General features: G+C 56.6%; 2 protein-coding genes and 1 long non-coding RNA gene across 4 annotated transcripts; 2 read left to right on the forward strand and 1 right to left on the reverse strand.

The window, feature by feature from the left end:
- Positions 1-1862: 1862 nt before the first annotated feature.
- On the reverse strand, positions 1863-4306 carry TNFSF9 (TNF superfamily member 9). The gene is made up of 3 exons (XM_057489510.1): positions 3880-4306; positions 3342-3372; positions 1863-2674 (listed from the first exon to the last, which is right to left on the reverse strand). The coding sequence occupies exons 1-3, from the start codon at positions 4129-4131 to the stop codon at positions 2238-2240; spliced, it is 720 nt and encodes a 239-aa protein (XP_057345493.1). The 5' UTR covers positions 4132-4306; the 3' UTR covers positions 1863-2237.
- Positions 4307-10322: 6016 nt separating this feature from the next.
- On the forward strand, positions 10323-14932 carry LOC130680004 (uncharacterized). Of its 2 annotated transcripts, none has more exons than XR_008992996.1 (5): positions 10323-10925; positions 11716-13680; positions 13917-14262; positions 14587-14728; positions 14853-14932. It is a non-coding gene; the product is annotated as an uncharacterized LOC130680004 (long non-coding RNA). The 2 variants fall into 2 exon arrangements; XR_008992997.1 differs by having other exon boundaries at positions 13917-14032; positions 14145-14262; positions 14587-14926.
- Positions 14933-15448: 516 nt separating this feature from the next.
- On the forward strand, positions 15449-20001 carry TUBB4A (tubulin beta 4A class IVa). The gene is made up of 4 exons (XM_036895731.2): positions 15449-15608; positions 16128-16236; positions 16334-16444; positions 18285-20001. Exons 1-4 carry the CDS (start codon positions 15552-15554, stop codon positions 19340-19342), a joined length of 1335 nt encoding a protein of 444 aa, XP_036751626.1. The 5' UTR covers positions 15449-15551; the 3' UTR covers positions 19343-20001.

Genomic DNA, 20001 nt, shown 5'->3' on the forward strand with positions numbered 1-20001 from the left:
AGACGATAAATGTCTTTTTTTAAGCCACCCAGTTTGTGGGACTTTGTCAAGGCAGCCCTAGAAACTAATGCACTAGTGTATCCCATGTCACCAGGGAGCGGCGAGCAGGGCACCCGGGCAGCCCCTCTGTCGGCCTGGGGCTCTGTGGTCTCACCTGTGCGTCCCCGCTCATCCTCCTGTCTCTCTGCGCAGGGACCCTCCCACGCTTCGCTTCCACACGGTCTGGGGAGCCCGGGCTCCTGCGAGGGAGATCTGATTGGCCCAGTTGGAGTCACGTGTCAGCCATGGCCCAATAGGCTGAGCCGGAGGAGATGCGTCAACTGTTGCCTAGGCTGCTATTCAAACTAGGCAGCGGCGAATGTAGGCAGACGCTGACCAATCCGATCTGACGCTGGCCCTTGACTGGCAGTTCTCGCCACCGCCCTTCCTCCACCAATCGCAGGGATGCGGCAAGTGCTAGGGTTGGATGCTGGGTCATAGGGGCCTTCCTAGGCGACCAGAGAAAGCCACCAGCAATGGAGGTACGTGGGTGAGGAGTGGGGGTGGGGTGGGGGACAGGCATTTGCCAGGTAATTGGGAACTAGATTAATAATTTAATGACTCAGGTGGCCTAACTTACGTGTGTCAGCTACATATCAGTTCAGCCCACTCTTAAGAGGGACAAACTGAAAAGGGGTAGAGATGGGTCAAATGGCATTCACCTCCACGTCCGAATGTTCACCACCTCCTGGATGGCCAGTGTGGGCCAAACCCTCCCAACCCCACCTGTCTCCTCCCAGCCCTTCTAACGCCATGAAGGTCTGTCTGGCTTGGAGGCGACTTCTTCCCCCACTTCCCCACCCCCACCATCCTCTTTTGCCCTAGGTTAATAAGCAGCCACCGTCCAGCTGCTTTCTACCGACCAATGATCAGATCTGCAGGGTAGCAGGTGTTATGGAGCTGGGAGAACTCGCCAGGTCTGGAAGTGGGCAGTGGTGTGAGGGCAAGTAGTTTTAACCAGCTCTCCAGAAGGGCTAAGATGGACGTGTATTTACTATAAATTTTACCAGTATAAATGGTATGTAGCACAAAATTTGCATGTATAATATAATCCTCACTGCAAATCCCATATAGCCAGTTGATTCCTACAGAATGCCCTCCGTTGTTTCCCCTTGTACCCACAGCCAACCTATGGTCGCCATGTGACAAACCAGAGAACGTAGATGGATTTTCTCCTTTACAGCCTAAGATGAAATGGAATGAAGATGTCTCTACACCACACTTGCTTTTCAGTGATGTCAGCAACTGCTTTGCCTAATCAGATAATGGCTTGAAAACTGTAAACAAAGACTTCCTCCATTTCTTGTGTGCTATTCTCAATGTAACATTAAGTTGAATGTTAATATTTGACATCAATTTCTCCAGAACTTTATGTATAGATGGTCAACAAACACTAGATCAAGCCTAACTTACATTGTTGATTTCTGTGGCTGACTTTAAATTACCAGTGTGACATCACTAACACAGCTGGCAAGCAGTGTCCTGGGGAACAGTATTATAGTTTCCACCTGGCAGATACAACGGAAATAACCTGGCTACCACAGAGAACAGCAAAATTGGAATAATAAAACCCCTAAAACATATGGTAGTTACCTGAATCTTGAATAAAGTAACACACTGTCTACCATATAGCAAATGCTCAAGACAGAGGAATCAGTAATCATAGTCATAATGTCCAGTTAGTGAACTAGACCTTCAGTTTTTTGTCTCTTGTTCCTGGTGTGTCCAACACCTAAAATAGGACCTGCTACACAGGAGATGCTCAATAGAAGTTGCATGAATGACTGAAACTCACAAAGCATAGTTACTAAGTCCCCTAAAAGCTAGCCCCATGAATAGCACAAGGGGGCCGGGGGTGAGTCTTTATTTCATATATTAATATAAATAAGGATTTGGGAGCAGGGGTCTGTTTGGTTTGCTGATGTTTGTCTAGCCCTGCACAGTGCCTAGCATGTAGCAGATGCTCAATAAATATAAACTGACTTGATTAATATAAACTACACTTTTGAGCTCAGGCTCAGAATAAATACCAAGAGTTCGGCTTGAGGCAGGAGTGAAAGAGTAACCAGAGAGTCTTCCAGGAGGGAGTCAGCAGCGGGGACCCCTTGCCCAGCCAGGTGAGGTAGAAGAGAGGGAGCCATCAAAGAGGCCCCAACCAAGGAAGGCAAGATTCAGTCTGTCACTGGGGGGACGGGCGTTCAGTGAGGACTTCCCACTCGGAAGAGGCCCAGCACTGTGGCGCCCTGTGCCAGCTGCCAGGCAGAGTGCGCCCCAGGCCCAGCGCTCAGGTGGACGCTCAGGCGCTGGCCTGCACCCAGGTACAGCAGGCCACCCTGGAAACCAGCAGCAGAGTCCAGGGCCTCCGAGGATGGAGGTGGTAGGTCCAAGGTCAGAGCCAGGGCAGCGGTCCCGGAGTTTGGCGGCTGCAGGTGCAGGGTGACCGAGACAGAGCTGGAGGCAGAGCCGGAGCCGGCCACCACACGCCGCAGTCCCAGGCGCAAGAAGACATAGTAGATGCCAGGCTCGGCCACCAGCAGCTGCTGCGTGTGTCTGTCGTAGCTCAGGCCTGGCGCCAGGGACACGCCTGTCAGGCCCGGGTCACTGTGCCAGCTCAGGAGCCCCTCGGTCAGCAGTACTGCGGAAGGAAGGGAGGCTATGCTGAGCTCGGGTTGTGGGGCTGGGCGCATCCCTGGGGAGAGGGTGGCGGGCAGGACCAGAGGCAAAAGTGGGGAGGGGTCTTTGAAGGACGCTGAGAGAGGTGAGGCTGGAGAAGGGACCCCGAGGTGGGTGAGGAAGAGGAGGGTCTCCCAGGAGCGCGGAAACCGGAGGGAGCCGGAGAAGGGGCATGGGAAGAGTGGGACGGACTGAGGGGAGGGGAGGGACTTCGAAGGAGAGGGGAGTGGAGTGGGGGGAGATGGGCAGACAGGAGGGGCCTCAGCCGACAGAGGGCGGGGGAGGGGAGGAGGAAGGGCCTCCGACGGCGCGGGGGCTGGGCTGGTGGGGAGAAAGTCTACGGAAAGGGTAGGAGGAGGGCTTCCGGACGGGAAAGGGGCAACCGGGGTGGGGAGAAGGGTCCACGCTGGGCCTTGCGGATCAAGCCCCAGCTCTGAGAGGGTGGGGGTCTGAAGTGGGCACAGATGGAGGTCAGGACACCTAGAATGGGTCCCGGGCAGATCAGAAAGAGGACAGACGAGGTTCAAAGAGATGGAGTATCTCTCGGAGAGGGGAGGCCACCCTGTCCCGGGACAACTTCTTAAAGTGCCCCCGACGGGACCAAGTGGGGGATGGCGCAGGACACTCACCATCCCCGGCCACCAGCTGCGCGAACACACCCTGTGGAGAGAAGAAAGGGGGAACGTGGATGCAGGCTCCTGCCGCGCCCGGGAAAACAGGGGTCCCTTGGGGTGTGCGCAGGCCTTGAGCTCACGCCCCCTCCCCGACCTGGTCCGAAGGAACACATCCGTCCCCCCGAGGTTGGTGGCCCAACCTGCCCGTGGGGTCTGCCAAGCCAGCAACCCGAGGATTCAGGAGGGAAAAGAGGTTCGCTCCAGGAGGCCTTGGGAGGACATGCGGGGTACCCGAACGCCCGGGAGAAAGGCGAGGTTCTCCGGGAGCCAAAAAAGAAAGTGGGAGTCCCCTCCGTTGTCTGAGGTATAAAAAGCGGTGTTCTCGGGGTCCGCGATGAAGCGGTGCCCCCCAACGTCCTGGATAAAGAAGGGGTGCCCTCGGGCGTCCGAGAGGCGCGGTGGGGATCCCGCGGCAGGGGGTACAGAAGGGGGATCCTCTGGGGAAGTGGGGGTGCAGCGGGGACCCCGGGGCCCAGGTCGGGGAGCGTCTTACCTGCGAGGCGGCCGGGAGGCGAGCGCCGGCGTCGGGCGGGAGCTCCAGGCTGGCGGGGGTCTGGGCGTCGGGCGGGGGGCCGGGGCCGGGCGCGCCGGGGGCCCAGGAGCGGAGCGCGCAGTAGGCGCAGACGGCGGCGAGCAGCAGCAGCGCGGCGCTCAGGGCCCAGGGCAGCGGGTGGCAGGCGCGGGCGGAGGTCGCGGGCGGCCGCGCGGCCTCGGGGTCCGAGCCGGCGTCAGAGCTAGCGGGCATGGCCAGCAGCAGGACTGCGGCCCGGGCGCTGTCGGTGCACTTTATAGCCGCTCCCGAGTCCCGCTTTCCGGGGCGGGGCGGGGTGGGGTGGGGGATCCCGGCGCCCCGCCCCGTCTCTTCCACCTCCTCTTAGAACTTTCCCCGACTTTCTCTTCTCTAGATTTCATCACCTGTCCACCGCCTTTCCCTCCCGGTCGCCCCCCAATCCCTGTGCTTCGTCTGCTCTCCCTCCTTCCTGTCTCTCACCTGAGCCTCCGGGTTCCCTCTGTCAATGTAAGTCTCCGACTGTCTCCGGCTTTCTGAGTCTCTCAGTCTCTTTCTCTCTTTCCCCTCCTCCTGGTCATTCCCTAGCACCCCGTCCTGGGGGCCTCTCCCAGGGATCCCCTAAATCCAGCACTTCTGCAGAGCGGTCCGAGGACAGCCAGGCCTAAGCCCCCTTCTCTTCCGGGACATAAGCCTCCAGTGGAATCCTGAATGCCATGCTCAGCCTCCCCTCACCCTCCCACACCTTCCCCAGGACCCCGGAGCCTTCTCTGGCCTGCCCCCACCCACCCACCTAGCAGCTTCCCGTCAAGAGCCCCCCTCGGGACCCCACAAGCAGAAGGCTGGAGAGTCCAGGTGGAGAAATCCCCCTTCTAGGAAAAAGACAGTCTTGAGTAAGGCCTAGGAAACCCAAATTTCCCGTTTGCTCTCCCGTGATGGAGGCGGGGGCGGGAGGAGGAGCAGAAAGGCAGCAGGCAAAACACTGGGCCCAAAAAGAGGAAGCAACACCGGACTGAGAGACGGGCGGCCCTGGAAAAGCCCTGGGCTCCACAGAAGCCCTGCTCTGCCTAGACCAGCCTAGTGGACAATGGCTAACTCCTGACCCCCTCCAGGCTTCATGTTCCCTATGGAAAACGGGAGAGTGAATGGAGCAAGAGATCTCAACCCTCCACCTGCAGCCCGGGAAATGTAGGGGAATTTTGGTGCAACTGTACAAGTATCAGATGCTGGTGCTGCGGTCGATCTTATTGTATTGGGCCTCCCTGGGGACTTACGGGGCCACAGCAATAATGATACCAGCTTGTGTGGCTGTGCAGGTGCTAAGTGCTTCCGTTGTGAAGCTATTGACAAATATAAAGTGTGATGCCCAACCAGCAGCGACAGCCTCACCTGGGGGGTCTTGTTAGCTATGCATAGTCTACCATCCCCATGTAGACCTACTGGGAGTCGGAGCCCAGCGATCAGTGTTTGAAAGAGCCCTCCAAGAGATTCTGATGCTTGTGCGGGTTGGAAACACACTGCACTGCACCAAGGTTGCCCTTTGCATCTGCTGTCTCTCAGCCTGGAATGTTCTTCCCCCAGGTAGGCAGCCAGCAGACCTCCACCCCATCCACACCTTGGTTCCAGCTTTCCTTCCTGGTAGAGATGATAAACTGAGCATCAGACTCCACTTTCCGTCCTGAAATCCCACTGTAGTGAGCACGAAGCGCTGGTTTTAGAACCTAAACCAGAATCATAAACCAGCAGTGTGGAAAGCCAAATATAATCTTCCCTTCCCCTCAGGGCTTCAAATTATTGGTGCCAACTTGGAAAGAGAATGTGGTGGGTGACAGCTAACACAGAAGAGTTTGCGGAAGCTAACGTCCCCCAGAGAGACAGCTCCCCTCCTCATCAGGTAGATAGCCGCTGGTGGTTTGGGGGTTTTTCTTTTTTGTATTTTTTTCCTCCAGAGAGTGGAAACAGCCGTTTCTGGTTAGAGGAATGCAGTGGAAGGTAGCGGAATCACAGAGAAAACAGGTTAAACAGACCTGTGAGCTTGAATGCAGGGGTTGAAATTTACCCCCCTCAAGCCTTGTCCCCACTAGACATCCAGGACATGGAAGATGAGATGGTAAAAAGTCCATCTCCGAGGAATCTGACCAATCAGGAAAAAAGATTTAAAGATACTGAGGCCAAAAGGTTCTCCCCTGATATCCTTGCTGTGCCCAGAAGCTCACAGGCCATGGGCCAATCTGGATATTACTGAACCCTACCCCACAGCAGGCCACAGCCAAGGACTGCCCCAGATGACAAAAATAACAAAAAGTAGAATTAGGGAGACTACAAACATCACCTTCTGCAACTGCCCAAAGGAAAGTGCCCCTCCCTCAGGCCCCAGTGACATCACCCTGTGTGATTTTCTAGCTAGCAGTTTCCACCACCTGAAATATTCTAGTCCCCTTGTTCGCTTGCTTATTGTTTTGCTCAAAAAATTGTTACCTACTGTTCAAATTTCAACGTCCACAAGTAAAGGTTTATTGGCACACAGCCACACTCATTCATTTACGTGTTGTCTCGTGTTGTCTAGGGCCACTTTTGCAATACTACTGTAGGGTTGAATCCTTGTAACAGAGACTGTCTGGCCCACAAAGCCTAGAATATTTATTCCCTCTGGTCCATTTCAGAAAACATTGCTGCCTCAGCTCTAGAGTCTTACATTTCAGCTCTCCAATTTCTTGCTGTGTGATCTTGGACAAGCTGCTTCACCTCTCTGAGCCCACACTTGTTAAATGGGATTATAATCGATCTCAGAGTGGTTGAGAGCTTGCACAATGCTAGGCACATAGGAAACGCTCCAGAAAGGTGAGCTGGCATTATTAGGAGCCCTGAATCTTTTCTACAATTCCAGTACACCATCATCCCCTATAGGTAGATGTAGAAACCAAGGTTGAAGCCACTTAGCCAAGGACTCACAGTAACTGGGCTCCTTTCCACGCCAAGGGGCTTGACAGAGTTCTGTACCCACCCCCCCTTCAGGGAGGGGAAAGGAAGCCTGGTAGTCTGGGGAAGGCTGAGGCCACAGGCAGGGAGCACCATGACGTACTGCTGTGGTCGGGACATCTGAGCCAAGCGGCACCACCTACCACGGGACTCTCAGCAGCATCCTCCTAGCACACCACGCCCCATGGAGTCACACCTCTGTGCTCAGCCATCACCCCGAGGGCCTTAGCTTTCCCACTTTAGGGGGAGGACCTGAATCCTCACTATCACCTTCATGGGGCTCATGGGAAGGACTGGACAGGAAGCAACAGGAAGGAGGATTCCTCCTCCCCCTCTGAGGCCCAAGGAGAAGTCACCTCCTTCAGGAGACGTGCCTTGATTTTTCAGCCCTCCATAGACCAGGAAAACCCAAGCCCAGCACAGGAGCATGCGCACCTTCAGCACTGTAGTGCCAGGCATGGTGGGGCAAAGCAATTAAGCTTTGTGAAGTTGGGGTGCGTATCCAGGTACTCTAGAATTGCATGTTTCCAATGTTGCTTGTTCAGGGCTGAGGAAGTGGGCGATCCATGCATGTATGGGTGTGTTTCTAGATGAGACTAGATCCCAGCCACCTGGCTTCAAATCTCATCTCTGTCTCTTGCTAGTTTTATGATCTTGAGCAAATTCCTCCACCTCTGTGCCTCAGTTTTCCCATCTGGGAAGTGTGGCTAATTACCAGGGATCACCTAATAGGATTATTGTCCAGCCTAGGGAGTCAGAACACAGAAAGTGCTCTATTGGGTTAGCCATACTGCTGCCAGTGGGACAGCAGTAATTAATAAAGGGAAACCGCACAAAAGGGAAGTTGGGAGGCTAGGAGTCTGTACCACTCCACGTCAGTTATGGGAAGAACTGTTCATCACAGACCCCAACAGAAGAATACTCAAAAGGAAAGACCCATCAACTCCAGGCCCCAAGAAGGAAAGATACACATTGTATCTTCTACAAGAAATCGACTACCCCAGCAACTCACCACTGAGCGCCCGTCATCACCTGAATTCTTGCTCTCCGAAGTCCTCCCAACTTCCTCCTCCTGCATGAAATAAGTCCCTTTCCCTCCCTTGTTGGGCTTGCTGATGGCTTTGTCACCACTGGCGTGTCCTGAGTTGCGATTCTCTACTATTCCCAAATAAACCCATTTTTGCTGCTAAAATACCTGGCACTTTGAAGGTTAATATTATTGTTTGAGAATCGGTTTGGTGATCGAGCTGTAGAGAAGGCTGAGTTCCCTCTTTGGGGCTTGATAGAGATCTCTAAGGGCTAAGAAAACAAAGTAAGCTGCAGGATGCTATGTGTAGAATGTGGCTTTTCTTTCAGAGCAGAGATGTTTGCATAGCACATTTTTGGAAGGTGTGTAAGAAGCAGGGGACTCACATGGTAAGAGAATGTGATGCTTTCGCTCTATGTGTTTTTGCCCACTTGCATTTTCCGTGTGTTTCTCACCATGACTTGCTTTGTTTTGGTTTTTTAGTTAAGCCTAGAATCATGAGCAGGTGTGCATACATGAAGAAAGAAACCAGTGGCCTGAGCTGTTTGGAAGGGAAAATTTAGCACCAGTGACATCAAAGGCAGGAAATGGTGTTTCCTTGCTAAGGGCAGTGGAAGGACAGAGAGATGGGGAAGACCCAGGCAGACCAGGGTGGGTCTCCGAGGACCTCTTGAAGAAGCCTGGCTCATGAGAAGCCGGCTCATTCTGCTGGGAAGCAAGCCAGCCTGCCCTAGGAAGGAAGTCCCGGCAGAGCTGCCACCTGAAAGGGACTCTCCAACTCAGGAGGGGAGCCAGCAAACAGACACAGGGGTTACAGACGACACCTCCATTCAGGCTATAAACAAAGAAACACAGTCACATTCGCTCACCCACACACACTGAGACATACCTGGACAGATCATCATACATACACAAGAGCAGCCACCAAAGGCAGCCAACAGGCACGCACAAGGACACACAGGGACACAAAGATACATATTCAGGGCATATCCGATCAAGCACACAGAGAATAGAACAGTCGCAGACACACCATCACACACATGCCAGTATAGACATGGACATACACAACAGGCATATGCACAGAGACAGATGCCTGGAGCCACAATTGTAGATATACAAGGACAGGGACACACCCGAGGCCATGGTCACACACACCCACTAGCCCATCACAGCCTCAAGGACACTCAAACACTCTGGGACGTGCAAGCAGAGACACACACCAGTCACGCACACACCACCGAAGGCATACAAGTCATACACTGTCGCAGGACCACCTGGAGAGACACGTAAGGCACTTGAAACAAAGGCACAAAGTACAAAATAACGTGGCCGGGACCCTCCTCCAGTGGAGACCCAAGCCCCATCCTTCAAACCGCCCAGGCCTCCCCCGATCCCCGGAGGGGACCTAGGTTCTCCTTCTGCAGGCCTGTCCCTCCCTTAAGGAACCTCTGGGGCCCTTTTCTCGGCAGCAGCACCCAGGACAGGTCGCGGGCGCCCACTGGTGGAGCAGGCGCCTCTCCAGGGCTGCACCGAGTGGGGGCTGGCGGCGAGGGGCATAGGCTGAAAGGAGGAAAAGGTGGTTGCAGGTCTTCCGCATCAAATGCAAACCCGGAGAGGAAGGAGCGCGGCCGCCGGGGAGCGAGGAGACGGGCGGCCGGAGGCAGATCAGGCAGGGCCTCGGACGCACGAACAGGATGGGGAAGCAGGAATGGACGGGAGACCCTAGCCCGCGGGCCCCGCTCCACTGTGAGCACCTGCTGCTCTGGGGCAGCTGGAAGACCCAGGGAGCCAGGAGGAGCACTCCCATTGGTCCGCGTCCGACCAATGAGGCGCGGCGAGGGCGCCGGCGGGGCGGGCTGACAGTTGACGAGAAGCGGAGAGGACCCGCCCGCCCGGCCAAGGCTCTCAGCCAGAAAAATGACCGCTGAGAATCGCCCAAGGCCGGAATACCCAGGGGGAAGACTGCTGGCCCTGGAGGATTATCAGCACCTCCGACCTGACTGTGACCCGCAGGACTCCGAGAAAGGTGGGCCTGCGCCTTCCAGGGCCGACGCCAGTCCCCCGGGCTCTGCCCACTCCCCCTCGCTCTTCTCCCTAAGCTCCGCCCATTCCGACCCTTCAGCCTCCCGGGCCCTGCCCACTCTCCTCGCCGTTCTCCCTAGGCTCCGCCCACTTCCCCGTCTTCAGTCTCCCAGGCCCTGCCCACTCTCCGGCCCCGCCCACCCACCCACGTTGTTCTCCCTAAGCTCCGCCCACTTCCCCCGCCTTACTCTCCCGGGCCCTGCCCTCTCTCCGACCGGATCCACTCTTCTACCTTGCTTAGTCCAGCACCACCCTCTCCCCAGGCGCCGCGCTTCTATAGCCTGCTATCTAAAATCCTGGCCCCTTTCCTGGGTCCTCCGCTCCCTCCCCTGCCAAAATCCTGGCCCCTTTCCTGGGTCCTCCGCTCCCTCCCCTTCCCAGGCCTTCGAACCATCCCCATCCCTAGTCTAACTTCCTTGGGGCCTCCACGGACTGCGGGTCCCTAACCATTTTGTCTTATTCCCTTATACCCCGCCCCATTTGTTCCGTTCTACCTTCTTCCAGGCCCCAACCACACTATCAAGACCCTACCTCAAAGCTGCCAAGTCCCTGGTGTGGAATGGGAGCTCCTGGCTAATAATGGAGCGACAGAGGCCTCAGTTTCCCCTGCCCACTTTCTCAGGAAGGCCCCGCCCCCTTGGCCTTCTGAGTAGCGCCCTACAATGCGATCCCCCCCTGCCCTCATCCCCGGGGTCACCATCCAGGCCCTCTTCTACCTGCTGTGGCCCCGCCCAGCTCGTGAGCTCTAATCCCTGTCCCCGTGGGCGCGCCCACCCTATCGCTCCCCAATGTCCCCAGCAGTAGTCGATAAATTTACACACGTGGTCTTGGCCTTGCAGAAGCTGGGGATCTGCAGTGACACCACTATCAGATACCCTGTGTGGCCCATCACATCAACGAGGGCTCAGCATTCATCACCGTTGGCCTAGTGGCCATCCTCATGGTAAGAGGTGGGCCACTTTCACCCCATGCGGTAGTGATATGCCTTGGGCAAGATGCACCCCTTTTTTGGCAGGGTGTAAGCCTACTCTAAGCCTAAGGTGGGAGGAAGTACCACCCCTTTTCCTAATGAAATGGGAAAACTCTCTGCTCAATGAGTAGAGCCCCTCTACTAAGGGAAAAGATAAGGCTCACCCCTTGTTGACAGAGAGTAGAGAAAAGGCCCAGTTCGCTGCCTTATTCATGGCACAACAGGAAGTTCAGCCCTTTCCCCCCAGTTGACAAGGAAACCCCAGCCCTTCTAAGCATAAGGCAGGATGCAGTCCTGCCCCTTTTCTGGGGAGTTGGGAAATCTCCTTTTAATCACAGAGGGGACAGCCCTCCTCTTTCTATTGGTAAAAAGGGAAGTCCCACCATTTGCAGGCATCTGGGAGGACGTCTATCCTCTCATCCTGGTATAACGGGAAGCCCAGCTCCTTTCCCATTTGAAACAGGAAATCCTGCCTATGTCTGACATAAACCAGGGAGATGTCCCACCCCTTTTCTTGATATAACAGGAAGTCCCACCCCTTTTAAATATGGGACTACTGCCCATAAAGTAGGGGATTGTCCCACCCTTTTTTGTTGGTAAAATGGGAAGCCTTGCCCCTTGCCTTAGTGAGGCACAGGGGTGGAAGAAGTTGCCCATTTTTATGTGTGTGATGAAATGAGAAGCCCACCCTTTACCTGGTTTAGTGGGAAACCACCCTCCCTGAGACCAAGGGTTGAGGATTTCCCACTCTTATTGCCCCCAGCCCTGCCCTCAGCAGTGATCCCACCCCATCCAGTGTGGCCCCAGAGGTCAGCCCGGAGAGATGATCCATGCCCAGGGCCTGCAACTGAGCTCGCAGGCCCTCATGAGCAGCACCTACGTGGTCATGGTCTACAAGCAGCTGGACACCTTCATGTTTGCCAGCATGGCCAGATGCTCCTGACTGGCATTGCCAAGGTCACAGGCCACCTGCAGCCCCACTTCCTGGCTGTGTGCTTGCCTGACCCAGCCTCCTTCCACTGTGAGAGTGGTTACATCACTAAACACAACCGCACCGGGCACTGGAGGAGGTCCTCAAGGCCAGGCAAGTGAGTGAGTGGGGAGGGGACCCAGGAGGCATCTACACCCCACCCCAGCCCCAGCTGATGTCAGCCCTCCCCTGCCCATCTCCCAGAAAATCCTTCTATTCTGAGCACGCTTTTGGGATGTACTCTGTGTTGTATCTGGTGGTGAGTGTTGGCAGGAGGCAGGTCACACACCCAGCAAGGCCAAAGAATGTGCCATTGTTCTCTGGGCCCCCAGCAGTGCTCGGTGCCAGCAGTGCTGGGCAGTTTCCATAGAGCTTATGTGTGCCCCTGGAGTTGGAAGGCAAGAATGGGGAGGGCCTGTCTCTTCTTAAGGCTCATTCAGTGTCCTGTGCTGGAACAGCAATTTCCAGAACCCTCTGTCTCCCCCTCCCTGCAGCTGGAGAGGGCCCGTGCCAGGCCGGGTCCATGCCCAAGGCCCGGCCCCATCGGGGCAAAGGGAAGGGAAATCCCACCCAGCTGAGGTGTGGGCCTGAGGGCTGGCTGGTGAGGTGGTAGGAGGCACCGGGGAGAGGGGGAGCCTCCGGAAAGGAGTCTGACCTGTGGCCCCAGTGGACAAAGAGCGCAGACTCAGGCGGCGGAATGGGATGGCACACATCGGAGCCAGCCCAGAGTCCCCGTACTGTGACACCGACAGAGGCCCAGGCCACGGAGCACGTGATGGTCACACAGCTCACACCAGCAACATTGTCTTCCTGAAAGACAGTCATTCAACTGCCAGCCTTACTTTCTGTTTTTAAGACCAGGTTAAAGTAACTGCTGCCTCCTATAGTAATAAAAAAGCAGGGGCTTTGGAGCTGGGAGGTACGGGCTTTATTCCCAGCTTTAACTGAATGTGACATGGTGAGATACTCAACCTCCTCCAGCCTCCCTGTCCTCTCCTGTAAAATGGGCACGCGAACAGCACCTGCCTCTGTAACATCGTGGTTTCATGAGTTAAAACATAAACAAGTTGATACACTCAAAGGACTTAATGTCAAACAGGATCTGGCCTAAATGTCAAACATTACTAATGGACAAAACAGACTTCCTCCGTCCCCTGGGGTGGACTGGGGTGTGCGTTGCATGTCAGCAATGCTGTGGAGCTCCCAGAGCAGGTGGCAATGTGGCCCCCGATATGACAGGTCACACGCAACGAGGAGGCGGGCCTTTCCCTGGTTTTGCAGACCGCAGAATTAATGAGCAGAATGTTCTGGATCTCCAGGAATTCCCCCACCTCGTGAGTGTTCCCCAAATGCTGATGCCTGCTTTCTGCTTCAATGGACAACAGCCACTTTCCTGTTCTGTTCATACCAAGGAGGTAAATTAACCTGGTGTTTAAAAAAGGGATTTTTTGTTGTTGTTGTTCTGTTTTCCATCTCAAAGCTAGGAGCCACAGTGCCTACTTTTTGAGGACTCCCTGGTAAGGCTGACTTGGTTTGATTGGCATTCTGACACTGGCAGAACTGGGCACAGTATGAGCCTGCCATAGGGACCCACCTAACTGCTTAGGGAACCCTCCCTCCAACTCTGAGCTCTTTCACAGCGATGCTTCGGGGGCCACAGCCAGTACCCTCTTCAGATGCTGAAATCCATTTCCATACAAAAGTGGCAAGGTAGATTGTCCTGCCTGACCCCGTGGCTGCCTGGGACTGGACAGACAGGTAGGCACAGTAGCACAGCCCCGGGGTGGAATCCCTCTAGGGGGCTTTAAGGAGCTGCCTGTCTGCAGCAGGCCATCTTTATGCAAGCCATCTCCTAGGGACAGGAAACCCGACTCTCCCAGCCCACCATCCAGCTCCTGTTCTTGTCCCTGGCTCTGTTCACTGGCTACAGGGCTACAGTCAGGTCTTGGCCTGTTGGCTCCACCCCCATGACACAGTCTTCTGATTCCTGCAAGGAGCCTTGATGGCCTGCTGGGTGGGAGGTGACACTGTGGTACCAGAGAGGGTCTGCTTACCTGCAAGCTGTGGGCCCACCTGTCACTCGATCCCCTAGGAGAGGAGCCCAGGAGAGGTCAGCCTGGGAATGGGGAAGCCATGGGGTGAGGTGACATCAGACCCCTCCCAAACCCTCCCCCGCTGCATTCCTACATGCTTTCTATATCTCTGACATGTCTCCATCTCAGGCAATGCCGGGTCCCAGCAGGCCCAGGTGTCAGAAGGCTGCCCCTGCTCCCCATTCCCTCCCCCTGCCCCACCTCTGCCCCTGTTCCCGAGGGCTGTCACGGTGATGCTCCGACTGAGGTCAGTTCCCAGGTGGGCTAATTCAGGGAGCCCTGCCTCTCCGGGGCTCAGTCCACACCCTAAATCAGCCCTTGCCTGGTGGGATGACACAGGAAAACCCATTTTGGGCGGCTGAGCCCCAAATCAGCCCCTCCCAGCAGGGCCACTTCCATTTTTATGTTTTTTATGATTCTTGATATATTTTAAAAAATCAAGAAATGCCAACACATGAGGAGGAGTGGCCCCAAGAGGTCTGGCCTTCAACTCGGGGCAGCACAGAAGTCTAGTGCAGCCCCTGATAATAACTAATACTAACTGCTACAATGTGTTGTTTACTCTGTGCAGGGGAGACTGGGGCCACCTCGTTGCACCCTCCTCACCACCCAAGAGGGAAGGCATTCTTGATGACCCCATCTGGGAGATGAGGAATTCCACCCCAGAGAGGCGGAGTGGCCCATGCAAGGTCTCACAACTAATAAAGGCGAAGGTGGGGCTGTGACTCGCGGTATATTGTAACACCCAGCACAAAGGTGCTGATCTGGGGGGAGCTCTCTATCCCCCCCAATAGGTAATCCAGCTATAAATCTTCCTCCTTGATGTTCGACCCCAAGCAAGGCCAGAGGTGACCCCACCTGCCACAGACCCAGAGCCCCACACAGCTGACCAGGGGAGGCCCACAGCACCCGCCCCCAACCTCCAGCGGCTTCCATGGAGAGCATCCCCGAACACGGAAGGGAAATCAAAGTTTTATTTACTACGCGGCTTCAAGGCAAGTCTCCAGGACCCCACCGCCCCCTCTGCCAAACCGCTACCCCGGAGCACCCCGCTAGGAGCGCCCCCCACCTCCGCCCCAAGTTAATGCAAGGTCTGGAGAATGAGGCCTAAATGGAATGAACCGGAGGCTGCGGGCCGAGAAACCGAGGCAGGGAAGGGAGTTGGGGAGAGGCCGGCTCTCCCTGCCTCCCGTTCCACCTCTGGGCCGGCTTGAGGTGGGGGCAGATGGCACTGACGGCGCCCGAGGGGCCTCACCCCTTCCTCTCGGGGTGGGACCGCCCGTGCCTCCGGGGGGTCTCCAAACCGCTGGGGAGGGAGATGCCTCCACCCCCACGCCCTCCCGCCAGGGGCGGGGCCAGGGGCGGGGCGGGGCGGTGACCGGCGGTGACGCGGGCCCCGCCCGCTCATATAGAGGCGCCCCCGGGGCGCAGGGACCGTGCTTCGCCGCCGCCGCCGCCGCCGCCGCGTCATCTCCCACCCGCGCCGCAGCTCACAGTTTCAGCGCCGCCGCCGCGTCAGTCCTCCGTGCCACTGCCATGCGGGAGATCGTGCACCTGCAGGCCGGCCAGTGCGGCAACCAGATCGGGGCGAAGGTGCACGGGGCGGGCCCCGGGGGGCGGCCGACAGGGTGCAGCGGGGCCTGCGAACCCCGCGGAGCTCCCCACATTGGGCCTTTTGGGGCCAGGGTCCGCAGGAAGCCAGCCCCCCCAGGGACGGTGGGGGAGGGGCGCAAGGGGAGGGCCAGACTGGGAACAAAGAGGCCGATGGTAGTTGGGCCCAGCCTACTGTCCGCTGGCCACAGCTGGCTGCACAGCTGGCCCACTGTCCCCTCCACACGCACAAAGAGACTTCGCCCCTCCCCGCGGCTGCAGCCGGGGCGGGCTGACACCAGCAGGCTAGGCTGGGGTGGTGACTGTGCTTCACCCCACCCCCACTGCGTGCCTCATGCTGCTTCATCCTTGCCTGCCCACCATGCCTCTAGGTCCCCCATTCATGTTGCTGGGGGCAGGTGGCAGGTGGGGAGGTGGCTGGGGTCCTGGGCCCAGGAGGCAGCAGTAGGGGCAGGCCCCTTGCAATGCCCTTCTCTATCCTTACTGCCAACGCCCCTGTAGTTTTGGGAGGTGATCAGTGATGAGCATGGCATCGACCCGACGGGCACATACCACGGGGACAGTGACTTGCAGCTGGAGAGGATCAATGTGTACTACAATGAGGCCACAGGTAGGGTGCAGGGGGCACCTGCAGGACTGGGGGAGCCTGGGAGGGGGCAGGATGTCCTGGCACTCACTCCAGCCGCCCTCCATCTGCTTCACTGCAGGAGGAAATTATGTTCCCAGAGCCGTGCTGGTGGACCTGGAGCCCGGCACCATGGACTCGGTCCGCTCTGGCCCCTTTGGCCAGATCTTCCGGCCAGACAACTTTGTGTTTGGTGAGTTGCGGGCATGGGAATCTCCCTCATTCCTTTCACTTCCCAATACCTGGTGGAAATTCTCCACCTTAGCATCAGAAGCCCAGCAGTGACCACAGGGCCCCGCATCCCGGTCGGGGAGGCAGACAGGGCAGTCAGGGCTGTGTGCAGAAACACATGGGTCACTGTGGGAGCCCAGGGGAGGCATCTGTTACAAGGCGGGGGGTAGGGAAGGCTTCTGAAGGAAGTGACATTTTAACTTAACAGTAGGGACCTCAGCCAGACTACCTGGATGAAAATACTAGCTCTGGCATTTCATGCATTCCACAAATACTTACAGAAAATCTGCATGCCAGGCCCTACTGTATCCCCAGATGCTGAGAACAAAGCAGGCAGGGTTCTCTGCCCCACTGGAGCTGACATCCTCGTGGAGGGGCTTGGGCAACAGGGAAGAGAATAGTAAAATTCAGCCACAGATGGAGTGGGCTCAGGGATTGTGAACGGGCTCCTTGGTCTCCATGCCTCAGTCTCCTGGTCTTTAAAACAGATTATAAAAAGACCCATATTTCAGGATTATGAGGTTTAAAGCCATTCATATGTGTAAAGGACTTAGGCTCTTGCACAAGCATGACTTGCACAAAGGAATTTAGCATTTCTTGTTGTTTTCATTATGAATATCTGCAGCCTAAAAGGTGAGTAGGTGGGCTGACAAGGGGGCGTGGAAGGGAGGAAAGATGTGTCAGACCGAGGGAACAGCATATGCAGAGACAAAGGGCACATTGGTAGCACTCACATTGAAGGGGTGTACACACTGAACATCCTTCCAGGAAGCTTTTCCTGGTGCCTCCTGGCTGCACACCCTCACCTGGTCTCAGACCCCAGGCTCCACCCACTCCCAGCACCCGAGGCACTTCTCCTCAGGGCAGGGTTATGGTTTAGAGTCTAGGGTCTAGGGATTGACAGGATAAGCTGTATGACCTTGGACAAGTGACTTCCCCTCTCTGGTCTGTGCAAAGATTCAGCTCCTGTGTGGGTATGGCGCATAATAGGTCCCCAGGAATGGTAGTAGAAAGACAACATGAGTCTGGCCAAAGGATATGGGGGATTCTAAGATGACCATGGGCTGCTCCAGTCTGGTCAAGAGATTCTATGGCCTCTGGGAGACAGGGTTGATAACAAGACCCAGGAGCCAGACTGCCTGGCTCAAATCTTGTTTATTCTGAGGTGAGTAAACAAAAGCCTTACCCAGAGCCCTGAAGGTAAGGCAGTCATGTGGGTACCTGGGGTGGGGGGCCAGAAGGAACAACATATGCAAAGGCCCTGGGGCAGCACCAGGCCTAGTGTGTGGGAGGAGCAGTGAGGAGGCCCATGTGGCTGGAGCAAAGAGAGCAAGTGGGAGGAGGGAAGTGCAGGGAGGGGACAGGGCAGGTTGTGCAGGACCTCCTGGGCCTCAGAGAGGATTTGGGCTTTTATTCAAGATGGGACTGGTTTTGAGCTCTGGTGAGATGATTTTGATGAAAGGCAGAGCATGATTTGTTTTAGGTTTTAACAGAGTCTAGGGTCTAGGGATTGGCTTGCTGTATGACCTTGGACAAGTGACTTACCCTCTCTGGTCTGTGCAGATATTCAGCTCCTATGTGGGTATGGCACACAATAGGTCCCCAGGAATGGTAGTAGAAGGACAACACAAGTTGTCCTTCTGGCTGCTGGGTGAAGGGCAGCGAAGAACAAAGCAGTGAGAACAATTAACAGTAGCAATGATAAATTAATTTTTTTATTATTATTCTCCTAGCAGGATGGCTGAGGGTGGGACTGAGGGTGAGCTGTCTCCTCACACCTGCCCACGTGTCCCCTCCTCCAGGCCAGTCTGGAGCTGGCAACAACTGGGCCAAGGGCCACTACACGGAGGGCGCCGAGCTGGTGGACGCCGTCCTGGACGTGGTCCGGAAGGAGGCAGAGAGCTGCGACTGCCTGCAGGGCTTCCAGCTGACCCACTCGCTGGGCGGGGGCACCGGGTCCGGGATGGGCACGCTGCTCATCAGCAAGATCCGCGAGGAGTTCCCAGACAGGATCATGAACACATTCAGCGTGGTGCCCTCGCCCAAGGTGTCCGACACGGTGGTGGAGCCCTACAACGCCACGCTGTCCGTGCACCAGCTGGTGGAGAACACCGACGAGACCTACTGCATCGACAACGAGGCGCTCTACGACATCTGCTTCCGCACCCTCAAGCTGACCACGCCGACCTACGGGGACCTCAACCACCTGGTGTCGGCCACCATGAGCGGGGTGACCACCTGCCTGCGCTTCCCGGGCCAGCTCAACGCCGACCTGCGCAAGCTGGCCGTGAACATGGTGCCCTTCCCCCGCCTGCACTTCTTCATGCCCGGCTTCGCCCCGCTCACCAGCCGGGGCAGCCAGCAGTACCGCGCCCTGACGGTGCCGGAGCTCACCCAGCAGATGTTCGACGCCAAGAACATGATGGCCGCCTGCGACCCCCGCCACGGCCGCTACCTGACGGTGGCCGCGGTGTTCCGAGGCCGCATGTCCATGAAGGAGGTGGACGAGCAGATGCTGAGCGTGCAGAGCAAGAACAGCAGCTACTTCGTGGAGTGGATCCCCAACAACGTGAAGACGGCCGTGTGCGATATCCCGCCCCGTGGGCTCAAGATGTCCTCCACCTTCATCGGCAACAGCACGGCCATCCAGGAGCTGTTCAAGCGCATCTCGGAGCAGTTCACGGCCATGTTCCGGCGCAAGGCCTTCCTGCACTGGTACACGGGCGAGGGCATGGACGAGATGGAGTTCACCGAGGCCGAGAGCAACATGAACGACCTGGTGTCCGAGTACCAGCAGTACCAGGACGCCACGGCCGAGGAGGGCGAATTCGAGGAGGAGGCAGAGGAGGAGGTGGCGTAGGGCCGCTTGGTTCACCTCGTGTATGCACTCCACCTTGCCTGCTGACCACTGACCCCTTAGAGAACCCCCCAAACCTCCAACAACACTTCCTCTCCAAGTGTGACTCACCTCTGCCCTGCTAACCCTACAGCCTTTACTTCATCTTGACCCTAATATACCTGAGAATCCAGTGAACCTCACTTCATCTCGGACCCCAGCCACCTTTTGACCCTGGAGCCCCACTTTACCTCTGACTCCCTTGAGCTCTTCCAGCTTCAACTCGCCTATGGGCCCTGTTTCACCTCTGACCCTGGAAGCCCCACCTTTAGCTCCATGAGCGCTCCTTCACCCCTGACTTCTTCACCTTTGGCCCCGCCCACAAACCCCATTGCCTCCCCAGTCCTGCAAGCCCGGTTTACTTTTGGTCCTTCCCTCTGGGCCTCCCTTCACTTCTGCCCTCCCCTCACTTGTGACCCCATGAGCCCTGCCTGCCCTCTGACTCCCGTGAGCCCCCGTTTCTTCCCTGAACTCACCCCCTCAGCTCCCACCCACTCTGATTTCCTGGGGTAGTGGATGGTGACTCCTGAGGAAGAAGCCCTAGAGCATGTGGGCAAAGGGCTGCACCCCAACCCTCCCCACCTGCCTCCCCCTCCATAAGTAAATTATTGTCCTGCCATGTT

Source organism: Manis pentadactyla, chromosome 12 (genome assembly GCF_030020395.1).
Source record: "Manis pentadactyla isolate mManPen7 chromosome 12, mManPen7.hap1, whole genome shotgun sequence".
Taxonomy (NCBI): domain Eukaryota; kingdom Metazoa; phylum Chordata; class Mammalia; order Pholidota; family Manidae; genus Manis; species Manis pentadactyla.